This window comes from Eulemur rufifrons, chromosome 27 (genome assembly GCF_041146395.1).
Source record: "Eulemur rufifrons isolate Redbay chromosome 27, OSU_ERuf_1, whole genome shotgun sequence".
Lineage (NCBI taxonomy): Eukaryota > Metazoa > Chordata > Mammalia > Primates > Lemuridae > Eulemur > Eulemur rufifrons.
The window spans coordinates 20733136-20750654 of NC_091009.1; the positions used below are offsets into that span (position 1 = coordinate 20733136).

Here is a 17519-nt window from a genome sequence, read left to right on the forward strand (position 1 = left end):
TTTGGAGTGTGTGTACGTATATGAATGTACACATATCCACACTAATAAATACAGCACTAAATATGTTTTCCCGGTTCCTTTTTTCAGTGCTGGATGACCTCGTAATGTTCAGCAGCAGGCACTTAATCAGAGGCCAGGCTGAGAAAGGCAGGGAAAGATGTCATGGCATCCCGAGCCAGTGACCCACCTTTGTCCTTGAGAACTAGAGGCAGAGGGGAGTTTATTGAGGACTCTGCAGCTTTGGAATAAAATAAAGGCTAATTTATAATGAAAACAGCTTCCTATGACATGTTTTGTACTAATAGGACAATGCCTCATGCTTCCCCTAGTATTTACTTTTTGTTTTCTTTTATAATTCATAAAGCAAAGTATCTTGTTTCATTAAGAAGCACATCATATTTATTAAGTAATGCGCTCACAGGCCAGAATTTCATGCAAGGCCCTGCCAATGGAATTGGAATCAGATGGCTGATATTTCATTAAAAATCAATGCATCAAAGTTGAGATCCGATTATGCCACATGTCTCAGTGTTTGGTGAAACAACTTTCTAGGTTAACATATTTTTCACAGAGGGACCTGGTCTCAGAATAAGAGTCTCTTCCTTGGTAAATTGTCAGGAAAGACTCTTGTCATAGGAAATACAGACCCCAATCTTAAGAACATCTGGAAAAGAAAGAAAAGACACTGACAAGCCTTTATTTAAACTTTAATTTAGAAAAATTCTACTTTCATAGAAAACTAGCTAGTAACAATTACAATGGTGATAACAGATAATACTTACTGAGTGTCTACTATGTGCCAAGCTCTGTAATACGGCTTTGCTTACAAAATCCCATTTAATATGCACGATATTTCCATAAAGGAGGGGCCAGTATTATTCCCATTTTAAAATGGGGAAAATGGAATCTAACTAAGTAGAAGAGCCATTTACAAATCTAGGTCCATCTAGCTCAGGAATGTGTGCTCTGTAAGAGTGAAACTTTTTCTGAATAACTCAATATTTGTCTTAAATGTTTACACAATAAGTATTTGAGGGTGGGTTAAAATAGATACTGTTACCTTCCTCCACCTTCAAGCTCATTTCTGGCTTACTGCTTCAGGTCCTGGGACATCTCAGTTGTCTTGTAAAACCCAAGTAATAGTCATAAAATGAAAATTAACAGAGTCCTGAGAAGCTGCAGTGATCAAATAACAAAAAGCTGAACTGAAAGGGTCTAGAAATGCAATTCTGTCCAAGAACTAAGTTGGAGAAATTTTGGAATGGTTGGAATGGTGTAGAAGAGAGACCTTAGAGTGTATATTTGATAAATATTGAGAATGAGAAAAGTGGGAAAGAGAATATAAAAGTTTTGCTGTGGATTTTGAATGTATGTATGTATATTCATTATAATCTCCCAGATGCAGTCTGAGTTGTCATTATTTGTATTTTTTGTTCTCAGTGGATCTGATTCTTTGAGAATATGCTTATGGGGGCCTTTCATGGGCATTCCCATAAATAGAAAAACTAGAATTTCTATAAAACAGAAAAGTCCAATAGAATGTTTTTCTTCATATGAACACATTATTATTTCCTTTGTTTTTTAGAACAGGAAATATAGTTTTAGGGTAACATTTTCTTTCTGTAGCTCTGTTCCATTTGTTGATATGACAGGTACTGTATTTTAAATTTATTATACCTGATTCATATATATTCCTTGCTAGACTCCCTGATAGGCCAGGCCACTCTGACCAATCACTCTCATGACTCACAGATTTATGTTTACCATTTTCCTTTTCAGTGTTAAAGAGATCATCTCATAACAGATATTTATTCACCCATCCACCCATTCATCCATTCAGCCCTCTGTCCATTTCATTCATATATCCATTTTTCAATAAACACCTGTTGAATAAATTACCATGCACTGGGGAATGTGCCAGTGTAAGGTTTATAATTACAAATATATTAAAGCATTGTGGTTAGTAGGGGAAAGTGAGTCATACGTAAATGTAACACAATGTGATAAGTGCAATATTAGAAATTTACAATATAGAGAAGTAGTAAAGTGAAGGGAATGATTAATTCTGAAAGGGTGAGGAGCCTGGAGAACTTAGAGAAAATGATTCCTGGGTTGGGTTTTATAAGTAAGTAGGAATTGGCAAGATGCTGGAGGAAGAAGTAGCCACCCAGGAAAAAGGAATAACAGCAGAACGTTTAAAGCATCATATCTAATTTAATTGGAAAAGAGTTTCAATTTTTTTTTTTAAATAAGAGAAATTATGTCTTCAGGATGAATGATATTTATATATTCACTTATTGAAATTTGATCAACTTTACAAATAATTTTAGTATTTATATAAAACTAAATGGAGGAAAATTATTAATGTTTTAATTTAAAAACTGCATCATCAACTGTACTTCATTCTGAAAACACTGATTTGTAAAATCATTACTAAGGTAGTCTTTTGCTGCACGGCATAGGGGAGCCGCACACCCCTCCCTAGTCTCTTAACATTATGTCCATTTTCTGGCTTAAGATGAGAGCAGTTTCTTCTAAATGGCTTATAATTAGGGCTTAGCCTCAGCATTGCCCTCCTTTTCTGAAAAAGGCCTAGAGGTTACACTTCTCTTCTTTCTCTTATTTCAAGACGTTGGCAAAGCCTTGTTGTTCATGGTCCTCGGGAGGGACATTGCTAGGAAATGGGCTCTTCTTTTATGCTCAGGACAGGTACTGTGCTGTGCAAATAGCCACTGTAGGAGAGGATACCAGCAGCCTTGCTAATAACTTTGAACTCCATGGACCCTGCGAGCCTTCTCCTAGATAAAGCAACACTATTTTATGACATGGCTGACTCTTTACTTCAGCTGGATGATACAGTGTTTTCCATCTGAGACTTGTTTCATTTGGGATGAGGGGTTAGCTGAAATAAAACTGGGGAAAATATAGACTTTAGCAGGCTGATTTGTGCTATATATGCGTGAACTCTCAGCACTACATAATGCAAGGTAATAACGTTGTCCTAATGACCATGCTTAAGAATGTGGTACAGAATCATCCATGGAAAGAAATCTCAAAAAGATCAGTTAAAATGATACAGATATAAAGATGTGGTGGAACATGAAGTGGAGCTAATGGAGGGAGATCAGAAATGTATTGAGTTAAGAGAAATTAAGGTCAGTTATCTTTAAGCCACACTCAGGAGGTGAAGTTTAAGCAGGAGGGAAGAGAAAATGTTGTTTTCTATAGTTGGAAGTCATAAAAGGAGAGGTAATGGTCTAGAATTAGGCACATTCAGGTAAGGTAAAAAGTAATCTTTGAGCAGGAAGTTACCTGAGTCATCCTAATTAGAACTGCTTAAAAATAGGACAACTAAAATACTAGTGGGATTAACCTTTATAATCATGTTCCTGAGAGGAGGAGGGGAATTAACCTCAAGGCAAATTCCAATGTTGTCTTTTCCTATAATCTCTACCTCCACTGTCAGCCTCCCTAGGTGTTTGATCACCTTTATTTTGTTCTTCTCTGCTTTTATTTATGCTTTTTCTATGACAGTCTTTGCTCTCCAAAACATGGACTATCCAAATTCTGCACCAAAATGTAACCTTATCCCTGTATTTACAGATTTATCTAATAGATCATTTCTTGTAAAAATCATCCTTGATTATTCCAGAATTCTCAGTGGCTTGAAGCTATTGCAGTAAGTCCAAATTAATTCTAAGTATCTGGGCTAATGGGTAATTTATCCAAATTGGAGTGCTCTTAGTACATTCATGATAGCATCATCATGAATTTAAGGACCTAGATACCTTCACAGGAAGAAAAATGCAAAGAATCACAACCGCAGGGGTTTCGAATCCAAAATAGAAACTTTCTCAATTTGTGAATTTGATCACATGAGGAATCAGGTGTGAGAATATACATTAGCTACCATGGCCATACTCTATTTCTAGAAATGTATATGAGGCAAGTTGCTGTCAGGGAATGGAAAGAAGCAAAGAACATAATCTAGCTATAAATTATTATTTAAAAATGACAGAATTAGTTAATTCCTTCCAAGTGAATGGCCCAGATTCTGAGCTCCTTCGTTTTCCTCTCATTGAGCACAATGTTTTTTTATTTATTTGAGGCATTGTAAGAGAGAACATACGGGGTCTAGGAAAAGGGGAAAAAAAAAAAATTTTGGTGATGGTAAAAAAATGGCTTGTTTTCAACTAAAGCCTGGAATGAGTTTTAGAATATCCTAATTACTTTTTGTTTTTCCCTATAGAATAGATAGAGAATGGATTCACTTTGTGCTCATGCTCTCTCCCTTTCAGTATTACTTTTTATACACTTTAGCAATCATGACAACTATGCAATTCCTTTTCATTGACTGTAACTTGATTCATTAGAATCTTCCTATGATCCCTCTACCGCATTATTTCATAAAATTTCTTGGATCATTTTGTATGTTGTGTGTGTATGTATATGTGTGTTTATATATGTATACATATATACATACACACATGTCACACAACCCCAAGAGCCATTTCTCCTTCATATGCCTGCCCCATCATTCAGATGTCTGATGTGTTTCTAATTTTATAACTGTTGACTTCCACCTCCTGGTCCAATAGATTTCAAGTAATTTGAATATATTTTTGAATCATATATGTATTTATTTCCTTTTGCCATAAGAAAAAAAATAGGCGTTTTAGAATTAATTTAAAATTTCTAAATTCTGTGGTTGTGTTTTACTGTGGTACCTGTGAGGTTCACTGCCTGTTTAATAATTTGGCCCATTTTTATTAGTCCATCAAATGTGTATGGAGTGCCTTACATGGGCCAAGCACTGTACTAGGTGCTGGGGAGAGAATGATGAATTAAGATGAATTAAGCAGATGGAGTTCCTGCCCTCATGGAGGTTACATTTTGGTGGAAATGAGATTGATTAGAATTTTTGTGAGCACTCAAGGAAATAATGCTATGAATCCGTAACAGGCATCCCTAATCTGGTCTAGGGAAAGTTACTTGAGGAAGTCGCAAGACCTGACTTACAAAGGTGTGAGCTAAGCAGCAGAGATGGGTCAAAATCATTCCAGCAGACAGAACAGCCCATGAAAAAACCTCAAGGCCTCAAGACCAGAAAGACTGTCATGGACCCATTTGGTGATGGGCGGTGAGCTGAAGCCAGAGAGGTAGCTGGGACCTGACTATAGGATTGGAGGCTGTACGAGAGATTTGGGTTTATTTCCTAAAGGGACTAGGAAGTCATCCAATAGTTTTAAATAGAAGAATGGAATGTTCAGACTACACTTTGAAAAAGACTGCCGCAGCTACACCATAAAGAATAGATGGGAGTGGGACAAGAGGGACCCCATTAGATGAGATGGCCTCTGGAATCAGGTGGCCTGGATGTGAACCTGGGTTCTGCTGTTTGTCAACTCTGTCGTTTTAGGAAAATTTGTTAACCTTCCTAACCTTCAGTTTTCAAATCAACATAATAATTCCTGCATTCTTTGTGTTGCCATGAGAGCTAAATGTAATACTGAACGTAAAGCCCTTGCAGTAGTAGCAGCTGGTTCATGATATTAGCTAAGAAAATGTTGGCGGTGACTTTAACTAGGGAGGTGGTAATGGGGATGGAGAGTAGAAGGTTTAGAATTACCAGTATCCGAAGGCCTTGGTAATTTGCAAATGTAGGGAATGAGGGAAGTGGAGCACTCAAGGCTTGTAGGTTTAGCAAAACACAGAATTCTGAGTTAAATTTGAATTTCAGAAAACAACTTTTTAGTATAAGTGAATATTACATGGGACATACTTTTACTAAAAAAATTATTGTTTGTTAGAAATTGAAATGTAACTAGGCATCCTATATTTTATCATGCAACCCTACCAAAAATGTCTCAGGCTTCTACGTTGGGCAACTGATTAGATGGTGGTAAAATTTGCCGAAATGGAGATGATTAGAGGAGGACACGTTTTTAGTGGAAAGATCACAAGGTAGATTTTAAACATACTGAATATTAGGTGCCTGGGGGACACTCAAGTGCAATGTAAGTCATTTACACGGTTTTTCTTTGTTCATAATTGACACACTTGTTAGGAACAGCTATCACCACATTTGTATTGGGAATTAGGTAGTGCCATGATAGAGTGTTGGTTTTCTATGTAATCAAAATGTGATCTTGTAAAGACAAGACTGGGTGAAGAGTATATATAAAAGCTTTTAATGTATTTATTTCCAGGTTTTTATATTTCTCCGGGCAATGCCACTGGCTGCCTGCCATGTGCATGCCATACAACTGGTGCAGTTAGTCACATCTGTGATAGCCTAACCGGTCAGTGCGTTTGCCAAGATGCTTCCATTACTGGGCACAGTTGTGATCAATGTAAAGACCATTACTATGGATTCGATCCTCAGACTGGAAGGTAAGACTCTATACCAATTAATAATTAAATATTTCACTTAATTATATTTGTAATTACTCTTTCTTTACCAACAATAATTTTGGGGGAAGTCTTAAAGCAATAGCTTCTATGAAAATTGTTCTTTTTGTTGATATATTTTCAGTTCTGTGACATCTGCATTTATTAAACATAATAGTAATCTGTGAATATTTCCTAGAGTGGGAGTTGCTATGTATTGATAGATGTGTCCTGTGCTAGGGTCTGGGAATGTTGAAGTAGATAAAATCCTTTTTCCCTCAAAAAGCTTACAATCTGGATGTGGAGAAAGATAGATAAAGTGATATCCAAAGAAGAAAACACACACACACACACACACACACAATATATATACATGCATATATGTGGTCTAGGATAGCTAGCAGGTATATGTATATGCTTTGTTCTCCATGGTCCTTGAATTTATTGCTTATGTGTTTATTAGTTTATTATATCTATTTATGGTTTCTTTCCCTTTATAATTTAGATTTAAAGACTGGCAGTTTAGAAACACATCTGTATTATGATGATTCTTTTCTTCTAGTGTATAACGTATATTCTGAAAGTAAATGACTTTTCACAATTATACTGTCGTTAATATTCTACTTTTTATTTCCTGCCTATGTGTGGGCCCTTGCCTTTACTCATTTGTGTTTACTGCTATATTTTTGAAGATGTGCTATGATGCCAATTCCATGTACATGTGTGCACGTGTGTGTGTGTGTGTGTGTGTGTGTGTGGTCTGGTTATGACCTTATCTAAAGTGCAGACTAAATGTATGAATTCTTTGGTGTTCCTATCTCTAAGAAACTAGTATTGTCTGCTGAACTCAGAAGATACATAATAAAACCAGTCAAATCTATTTCTCAGGATGTGTGTGTATTTATAAATATAATCGCTAATTATTCAAGGGTTTGCAATTATGGTCTCTTTTAAAGTCATTGTCCCCTAGGCTGCCTGCCTCTTGGCTGCTATATTCCTCATTGACACTTCTATTAGAGGGTGGACAGGTGACAGGGTCATTATTGAAAAAGAACTCAAACCAGTGCATCTTGACTTTCTTTTAAAATTTAATTTGATTGAAAAAATTTTAGAAAGATTATTTAAAATATTTATTAAACCAATTTTTTCTCATTACACACATGCACATATATATTTTAATGCATGATGTTCCACTTCTATTACCATAGAACTATTACCATTACCTTGGCAATCTGAGAACATTACTATTTTCTACAAAGGCTAAATCATTGCATGAGTATAGAAAGCACATGGCAAATGTTAAATAAAGAGGACTATGAGGATTTTGATAGTAAAATCAGAGCCAGTTATGGCACATATTACCTACAGTATGTACTTTTTTGGAAAGAACATTCTGTAAATTTCCCAGTTGGAACTCTGGGGTATGCTTGTTTCATTCCTGGCTACCTCCGTCTTTAGATTTCCTACCTTTTTCTTGCTTCTGCCCACACTTACCACAAGAAAATTATCCTCCTGTGTCAACTGTCCTCCTTCAAACACTGGTGCCCATCAGTGGCATTTTGTGACAGTCTCTTACTCGTTTTTGTTCTACTGATCCTTCTTGTTCTTCTCAGAGTTGTCACTCAAACCTCTGCTAAATGACATAGACATGTCTAATTGCCTCAGCCTTTCCACTGAACTTACTTTCTTTAAGTGAAACCTGATTCCCTTCATTCCACCACTTCCTCTACCCTGCAATGCTCTTAAATTCCAGGGTGACCTTGACCCCATTCTGTTTGTCTCCCATTACCTACCCAACTCACTCCTGACCTCTGTCTAATCCAGGACCCAGAACTGCTTCTAAAACAGTGCTCCATCTCCTGCCACACTGCAGTGGGCTTGGCTAGCACTGGAAATGGATACTCTGGGTTAGAAGGTGGATTGTAATATTTACCTAAGTCTGTGAGGAGTAGAAAGAGCCAAAGTAGTAGCTGCACATTGTTAGGAGGAGGTACTGAGGTGAAAATCAAGAAAGCAGAATTCAGTCACATAGAAAGGACAAGGGCAGAGGTTGGAGTCTAGGAAATAGAGCAAAAATGTGAGAAGCTGGGCTGATTTCTAAAAACGATAAAAGATGGAGAGGAAGTGTGGGTTTAAAGCAAAAAGATTTGCAAATTTTATATAAATAAAATAGATATCTTTACATATTTGCTGGCTCCTATTATGTTGATTCAGGGTGGGGAGGGACTTACCTTTTTAAAATTACAAACTGTGCTTTGAAATGATAGCACTTTGCTTCCATCCTCTTGTTTTTATCTTCTGATGTCCAGGTTTTCATTCGTGGAGAAACCCCATCAGAGGGATGGGATTTTCTCCCCTCTCCTCTCCAATTTATCCACGAACCCTCACATAATCTGATTCTTCTCTTAATCTCTAGTCCATTCTCTGTACATAGACCTCTTTTGATCAGCTTCATCCCTAACTTCTCTGTCTCCTACTCCTTCTCTGGGACAAAACCACTTTAATTCTGATTCTTTATCGTAACCTGATTGCCATCCCTCTTCTGTCGCACTGCCGGTCAGCTGCAGGGGTGAGCCCTGCTCCTGCCCTGAGCCTGTGAGGCCTGGAAGGAAGACCATGCACCTGTGCTGCCTGGAGGACCATCATGTATGTGCTTCTCATGACCTCACTTTCTCCCCGCCCTTTAACCTATTACCAGTTTCTTTGATTTCACTTTCCTGCCCTTGCCCTCGACTTTGCAGATAATCTAGCCCTCTGCTTCCTAGACAATATAGAATCAGGTACAAGTATCTCCAGATTATCTTCTTTCCACCTTCAATTTGTCTACATTGTCACACATTGTTAATTTTTTATCCAGTCTTAGAAGAAAACCATGTGTAACTGTTTTCTAAAAAGAACCTGTTGCCTGTTCTTGGCATGATCCCTTCTTGTTTTTCTCTTCTTCCTCCTCCCTTTCCTCTTCATCCTCTGCTTCCTCCTTCTGAACTTTGCTCCATCAAATCCTCCCTTTAACTTAAACATCTCCTCCCTGACTATCTCATAGCTGTCTACAAATATGCTCTTCATTGCCATGTTGAAAAATGCTTCCCTTACTGTGCTCTGCCTTGTGAGTCCTGAAAGTTACTGTCTAATCCCTCACTCTTCATTTAATCACTAACCTTTAAAAAGAGTTTTAAAGTTTGTTCCTTGCTTCTTCTTTTTCATTCCTTCCCATTCATTCATCAGCCACCATACCTGGTACATACGTTAGCAGAACTTGTAAAATGTAGACAGCCAAAAACTAGTTTAGATGATGGTTAAAATTCTCAGGATTGCCTGAGAAAGACCAGAGGAGCCTTGTGACTGGCTTACTCTATATCCAGGTGGAAGACAGGGGCACTAGCCCCACGCAATACATTTAAAAGGTCAGTGAAAGATAAAAGTAAAATTGATTTGTGATTGCGTCTCGTGACTTACGGTTTTTCAATGTGTCAGTCATTTTGTTATCATCCTATTTCTTAAAACTATCTCTTCCCTTGGCCTCCAGGCTTCTACTTCTCTAATCTGTTTTCTCTCACTTTTCTGGTTTCTATTCTTTAATATGGCCCTTCACTTTACACATCTATGTCCCTAATTTTGACTGCTACATACATGTTAGTGACTCTTAAATATCTTTTCACCTTTTCAGATCCCTACCATGGGCTCTAGGCCCATGGCTACTTGTCTGAGTTTTACATCTGCATGTCCCTCATGCATTTCATTTTAATATAACCAGCACAGAACTAATTGCATTACTTCCTCACCTCCCCTGCAAAATAACAAATAAAAGTCTCATGCCATCATCATCTTAGTGCAAGGTGTATAAACCTTCACATAATTAGGCAAACCCAAGCCACCCATGTTTGAGTGGGGCTGAGAATCTTCTAGCTTGGGCAGGATTGGCTCTGATATTGAGTAGAACAGAGTCTCCAGGCTGCCCCTGGAAAGAACTGTGGAAGAGAAGAGCTGCCATATATAGTGCAGCTTCTCTGAAAAGGATAGAAAGCATAAAACCTTCCATGACCATAGGGGGCCCAAAGAAACCAGCAGGCTTTGTCCCTTCCTCAGTCAGCCATGGGGAATGCCTGTGATTTGAGGTGACCCTTCTATTGCACTGACGAATTCTGCTGTCTCTTTTCACTTTAACATTGATAATCATTACAGAGGAAATCGTCTAGCACAGAAGGTCATGGAGAAAGATGTTTCAAAATGTGATGGTGACAATCGCTTGAGTTTATACTTTTGCTCAGCATTGAGAAGGGATAAAAATGGGTTTTCTCTGTTTTATGTTGTCCATTCCTCTCTTGAATGATACTGTTCTTGAATCTCTTTGTTGACTTCTGGTTATTATGGTATATATACTAACATTAGCTGTTTTGAAAATGTATAAAAAAGATGGCTAAAATATATGGGATTCCATCTAGTATAAGAGATTTTTGTTTCTTGAAGGAAAAAGTTCACACATAGTCTAAATGTATACAGACATTCAATATAGGAAAATGAGTATAGCCTGTTGTTAAAAATATTTTTGTAAAATCAGCTAAAATAAATTGTAAAAAATTTTTGTAAAATCAGCTAAAATAAATTGAATCTGTCTTGAACTCTAGGCACTGTGGTAGGTTCTTACAAATAGAACTTTATTAATTTTCAAAATCCACAATAGATTATAAATCTTTTATTTTTTTAAGCAAGAAGAAGATACAAGTGTCGTATTTCTTCATCAGTTTAGAAAATAAACTAACTTCCTCATCTGCTTTGTCCACATATCCCTTACCTTCCCCACTCTATTGTGCATAGCAATGTTTGCTAGAATTTTTCTCTCGGTTTATTTTCTATACTTTTTTTAATATTCCCGAAGGCAAGGTAAATAAAATAGACCCTGACCCTAAATAACAGCAACAACAAAAATCCACCCAACACAACAGTAACTTCCTGTGACCAAGCTGGAATATATCATTTGCCTGTTTCCGTTTAAATGGTTCATTCTTCAAAAGTTACTGATCAGGAAAAGGGGCATGTATTTAAAAAAGCTGATCCTAGTGCAAACATTACTCCATTTACCTCTGAAACATAACATAAACATGATTTAATCAGTATCGAAAACAATGAAGCAAAAAAAGTCTGCCCACTGAAAAATCAATAAAGCAAAAAAGGGTATACAGTATTTGTCTAACCCCAAAACAATGAGATAAAAATGGGCCATCTTCAGTTCATCTCTGTTGGTAGTCGAGACCCATACTTGACACACTGCACTCACTACTGTCCTCAGGATGACCTGTAACTATAATTGCTCCTTCCTACAGACCTCCAAACTGCTTCAGTTCATCTGGTACCCCACTGTTTTTCTTATATGACATCCATACGTTACAGCCCCCAAAGGTTTCTTTCCTACTGATGTATCCCTCGGTATTCATTACTCTTATGTGCCTTATTTTAATTTAAGCCTTAAGGACATAGGAGTGTCACTACTTGTCTTGTTTACCAGCTGACACACACTGAACTGTAACTTTCCACAGGTGGCAGGACAACTAGGCTGGTTAGGGAGCCTAAAGGCTCAGACTTCTAGAAGATAAAATAAAGGGATATACTTCTGTGCCCAGACTAGTTTTGATTTTGCTGCAAACGGTTTACATTTGAACACTATGTTATAGATTTGATCTGCTAATCTTTTCATGGGCTTATTTCCAATCGATCACAATTGGTCTTTTCCCTGAGAACCAAGTCAATGACTTCAAATGATTGCAAATAACTTTCTTGCCCACTGATTTCCTTGTATGGTGTGATAATGGAAAAATTGGGGAATATGCTTCTTAGATTCCTGCTCCTAAGTGACTCTTGGGTGGACAGCTGGCTGTCATCTGGGGTGACAGGGTAAACAGGCCACGAGTTTCTCATCATCTCACAGTCTAGCCAGGGCCTGCTCACAAGGTGGTGGCAGAGTCCCAAGGAAAAGAGCAGAAGCATGCAAAGGCACTTGCAGACTGTGCTTGGAACTGCCACCATGGTTACTTTTGCTTATTCTATTGGCCAAAGCAAGTGGAGGCCAGACCACATTCAGGAGTGGGGAAATAGACTCTACTTTTGGATGGAAGGAATTATATAGTTAGCTACAAAGGACCTGCATGGAGGGAGGGGTGAAGAATTGTGGTTATTTTTGCAATCTCCCATGGCCACCAAACCATATATTCTCCCTTAATATACATGATATACGATGCTGTTGAAATACCAGATTTTATATATTAGTAGCCTTTATTCCATGTGATATAATAGGAATAACACAATGTTGGGCATCAGGATGTCTAGGTTCCAGTTCTGGCTTTTCCAATAGAGCAGATAGAGTAGCTTCCTATTACTGATATAATAAATTGCCACACACTTAGTGGCTTAAAACAACAGGAATTTATTATCTCATACTTCTGGAGGTCAGAGGTCCTAAATTAGTTTCACTGGGATAAAATCAAGGGGTCATCAGTCCTCTGTTTCTTCTGGAGACTCTAGGAGAAAATCCATTTCTTTGATTTTTCCTGCTCCTAGAGGCCACCTGCATTCTTTAGCTCACGGCTCCTTCCTTCATTCCAAAGCCGTCAGAGTAGTGTTTTCTCTGACCTCTGCGTATATCCTTGTACCTTTTCTCTCTGACACTCACTCTCCTGCCTTCCCCTTATAAGCACCCCTGTGATTACATTGGTCATTCTCAGATAACCCAGGATAATTTCCTCCTCTCAAAAATCTTTAAATTCAATCAAATCTGCAAAGTTCCTTTTACTGGGTAAGGTAACATATTCACAAATTCCGGTGATCAGGACTTGGACATTGTAGGGGGGGAGGATGGGTGGGTACAGCAGGGGAATGGAATAATTCAGTCTGCTATCCCAGAGTTCAGCAATCCTCGGCCTGGGGATGAACCTGGCCTGCCACCTGTTTATGTAAATAAAGTTTTATTGAAGAGCAGCAATATTCATACTTCACACATCACCTGTGGCTGCTTTCATACTACAGCAGCAGAGCTTTATTACAGCAGAGATCACATGGCCTGCAAAGCCTAAAATATTTACTATCTGGCCCTTTATAGATAAAAATTGCTGACCCTGTAACTAGATTTACTGTCACCTTGGGCAAGTGACTTAATCTCACTAGGCATCATAGAATCATAACTTTATAGACTTAGAAAAAATCTTAAAAGTAATTTTGGTTAGATTCTACCCTATATATTCTCCGCATAAATCACCTTTTCAGAATAACTGGTAAATGGTCATTTAGCTCTTGGTCTGAAACATGGAACTAAAAAGAGCCCACCGTCTCATGAAGTAGCTTAAGTTTATTTCAAACAACTGTAATTCTGAGACAGATAGAAAAATGTTCTTTATATCGAGCAAAAAGTTTCATTTCTGTGGCTTTCTTGCCTAGTCTTATTTCTGCTTTCTGGGGCTATAGAGAATAAGTGTAATCTCCCTTCTACCCGAGAGAACTTTAAGAATTTGATTCTGCTGTGATATCTCAAAGCGACTTGCACGATTATATGGAGTGTCAACAGAAAGGAAGTAGATGTCTCCGATACAGAACCTTGCTGAGCAGGCTCTTTTCTAGATGACAAGAATATCACCTCCCTGGACTCGGATGTCACTATTGCCTGGATACAAGGGAGTCACTGCCCCATGGAGATTTTATGAGTTCCTATATTTCTGCCTGGGAAAGCTTCACCAGACAGGGTGGGTTTGGACATCGTTAGCTTTTCCCTTTCAGATGAGGCAATACCACTTTCACTTCCTCTTTCAATAAGTCCTGTGAGTATGGCTTCCAGCTCACATGAAGTGGATGCCCAAGCCCCAAATCCCCCTCCTCTAATTCTGATTCCAGCACCAAGAGAATTCAGTTGCTCTCAGTAGGCTGTGATGAATGGAAAACTAAGAAGCTGAATGAGTCACACCTCTACTGCAGAGGTGAAATGTACTCTCAAGTAGGAGAAAATCAAACTCCTCTAGAGGGCACTGTAGCATTCACTGAATCCCCTGCAAGAGAACTGAGCTGAGAACACTGGTCTTAGGGAGGCTGAGCAGAGGCAGCCATTAGAGAAAGGCTGTCCATTCCCTGGGGGTGACGTTAGGCAGGGGGACAGACAGAGTTATGCCAATAAAAAGCTCGAAACAGCTAAATTGTCATTAGAGCTAAAGGCCACGTTTGGGTGTATCTCTCCTGTCCTATCCTAAGCCTAAAGCTTTCCTAGTGCTTTATTCACTGTTAATTCATATATTCAACAATATTTATTGAACACTTGCTGTATGCTAATCTTTGTGCTAGGGACTGATGGAAAACAAAAATCTTTGTCCGATTTCTCCAATTTGCCTTGAAACCTCTTTCTCTTTTATTTATTAATAATCCTTGTCTAAAATCCCTCAGCAATGTGAGATCTCTTCCTCCCTCCTTCTTTATGTTGAATGACATCCTCATCATCCCCTTGTCAGCAAATTAGACAACTGGAAATAACTCCATGTCCATCTTCCCTTCTCTTTTCTGTCTGGCATCCCATCCTACCAATTTTACTTGCTAAACATTTCTCAAAGCTATCCTACTCCTTTCTATTTCTCCTTCCTGCTGCCTTCATAGAGCATTTTCTTATCTCTGCCTACCTTTCCAGCTTTATCTATCGCCACTCCTCATTCTGAATTTCTGTCCAAAAATTCTGAACTGCTTGCAGTTTCACACCTTCTCCTGCTTTTTCTTTTTTCTCAATTTTCTCGCCTCCCTGATTTTCCTGGCTTCCTCCTACTTGTCTTTTAATTTAGCCCAAGCATCTCCTCCAAGACTCCTATTTAATATTCCTTCCCCTATCCCTTCCCCTGCTACCAGACTAGGTAGTGGCCCCTTTTCTGTGCCCTTGAGGAGTTTCCATACATCTTTCCTGATGCTCTTTCCACTTTTCTTTTTCACACTAGATTGCAAACTCCTTGAGGACAATGGCAACTCTTTCTTATTCATCTTTATATGCTTGGTGTTTATTCCAGTTCTGGAACATACCTGGCCCTCAATGAGTGTTATTTATGTCAATCAATATTTAAATCAATTTGATAGTATCCATGAGTTGAGACTCCAGACAGAAGAGGGGTGGTGTGCAAAGTGAAATGTCGATTAAATGATCTATATCCTGGGACCACCTATAGTAGCTCTCTGTCACATGATGAAGTTTCTGACAAGGACGTGTATTATTGAAATACATTCCTTTCATTAATAATTATCTTACTGCAATACTAATAATTAGGATAACCTTTTCTCTACTGTCTGCACAACTGGAAGAAACTCCTGGGAAAGGAAAATATATGAGATTTGTGATTTAAGAGATAGAGGCCAACTAACTTTTTTCCCATTGTATCCAGTAAATGCTGAGTTACATAAGGGCCCAAACAGAACTGTAATAGCGGAGTGCTGGCAGAGATTAGCGATGCTTACTCCTGTTTTGTTTACCATAATGAACTGGTCAATAAACATCACAAATTGTTTATCTATATAAATCTTGACAGATTACTCTTTATGAAATCCATTTAGCAAGTGAGGTTTTCCCATAAGGATGAAAAATGAAGATTTTAAACAGATTGCGGGAGCAGCTCTGGCTGTACCAGGAGAGTCAGTGTAATAAAGGTTTCTTTATATTAATATTACAAAAACCATTTATCCTGGCAAAATCAATATCACAATTCATCTTAGTTTGGTGTTTCTCTTTCTAAGCTTAAAATGTCTTTTCCTTTATTACATATAATTTTGTTTTAATAAACGTGAAATATATTTCATTTAGGAGATACTCTCGAGGAGGGATAACTTATAAAATGACATCAGACTTGTAGCTTATTTGCTAAAGAGTCTTGGAAATGTTGAAAATTATATTTGAGTGGCTGAGAAATGTACAGGAATTATTTTACTTAATCCTTAATTACAAAATTATCCCCAGTGTCTTTTGGGCTAAAAACAAACTACAATATTCAGAAGTGTCTCCTCCTGTGAACTTCATTTAGGGAAAATTCTCTCTTACTGAAGTCAAGCAATTATAACAAGTCAGATAAGTTGAATGTAACAAGGGCTTGGACAAGAGACTATAAAATCGGAAATAGACACATTTAATTACTCAAAACATTGCATACTTTCCAGAGAAGTGATTTATTTATTCCATTTGGATTTGGAACTTAATATCCCACGGATATATTGACATAGCTGCCTTAGAGTTATGTGTGTAGCTTCCAGTTTTAGCTGGAAGAAAATAGAACTATATCAAGGAAAGGAATTATGTTATACACTGGAAACTATTACTCTCAATGTACTGTATGTAAAATAAGTGTGATTGTCTCATGAGTGAATGGTAGTAAAAACTGAAATACTCAAGAGACACTTATTCATGAGTGGTGCAATGATATATATTATATATATGTATTATATATATATGCATCGGGATAAGGTGGCTCTTACTGTTTATGCTCACCAATATTACACTAAAAGCCTATAAACAATATATGCTAAACAGTAGCATATAATGAAATTAAGAGCAAATCAAATATTTTGTTGCTGATATAATTTAATTTTAATGCATAATTTTCTTTAACTCTAACACTTAACCTAAACAAAACATCTATTTGAAATGGAACTCTGATGCAACGTGTATAGATAAAGAATCTAATATAGTTGTTTGTAGGGGAAAAATGTCCCTTTATCATGACCATAAAAAGGGCAAACTAAAGTGTACAGTAGTTTTCAAGCGAAACTGTACTATATTTATTCCCAAGGGGATATTAGTCCATAAAACAAATTTGCAGCTTATTTGGCGGCCTTAGCTTTTATCGGCCTTTTTAAGGGTGTTGAATGATTACCCAAGAGATCACACCGTAAAAATTGCAGTGGAGTAAAGTAACTCTATCCATCCAGCATCTTTATGAGAACATATAGGTGAATCCATTTAATGTTGTTTTAAATGTACCACACAGAGAGGACCTGTTTAAATGTGAGTGGTTTCGTACATGTTTTGTTTTGGCTTCTCTAATACTTCATGGCACCAAAATTGTGTATCCTAATCAATGCCATTGGCATTGGCTAAGTGTTTGAATCATTCACTCTGAGGAAACAGGATTTAG

At 37.6% G+C, this 17519-nt stretch overlaps 1 protein-coding gene across 2 annotated transcripts in view; it reads left to right on the plus strand.

Annotated features, from left to right (window-relative positions):
* USH2A (usherin) overlaps positions 1–17519 on the plus strand; it is a 611994-nt gene that overhangs the window by 116699 nt on the left and 477776 nt on the right. For both annotated transcript variants that reach the window (XM_069459265.1, XM_069459264.1), the window contains one exon: positions 6210–6393. In XM_069459265.1, coding sequence (XP_069315366.1) covers positions 6210–6393 — 184 coding nt within the window. The remainder of the gene's footprint in view (positions 1–6209; positions 6394–17519) is intronic.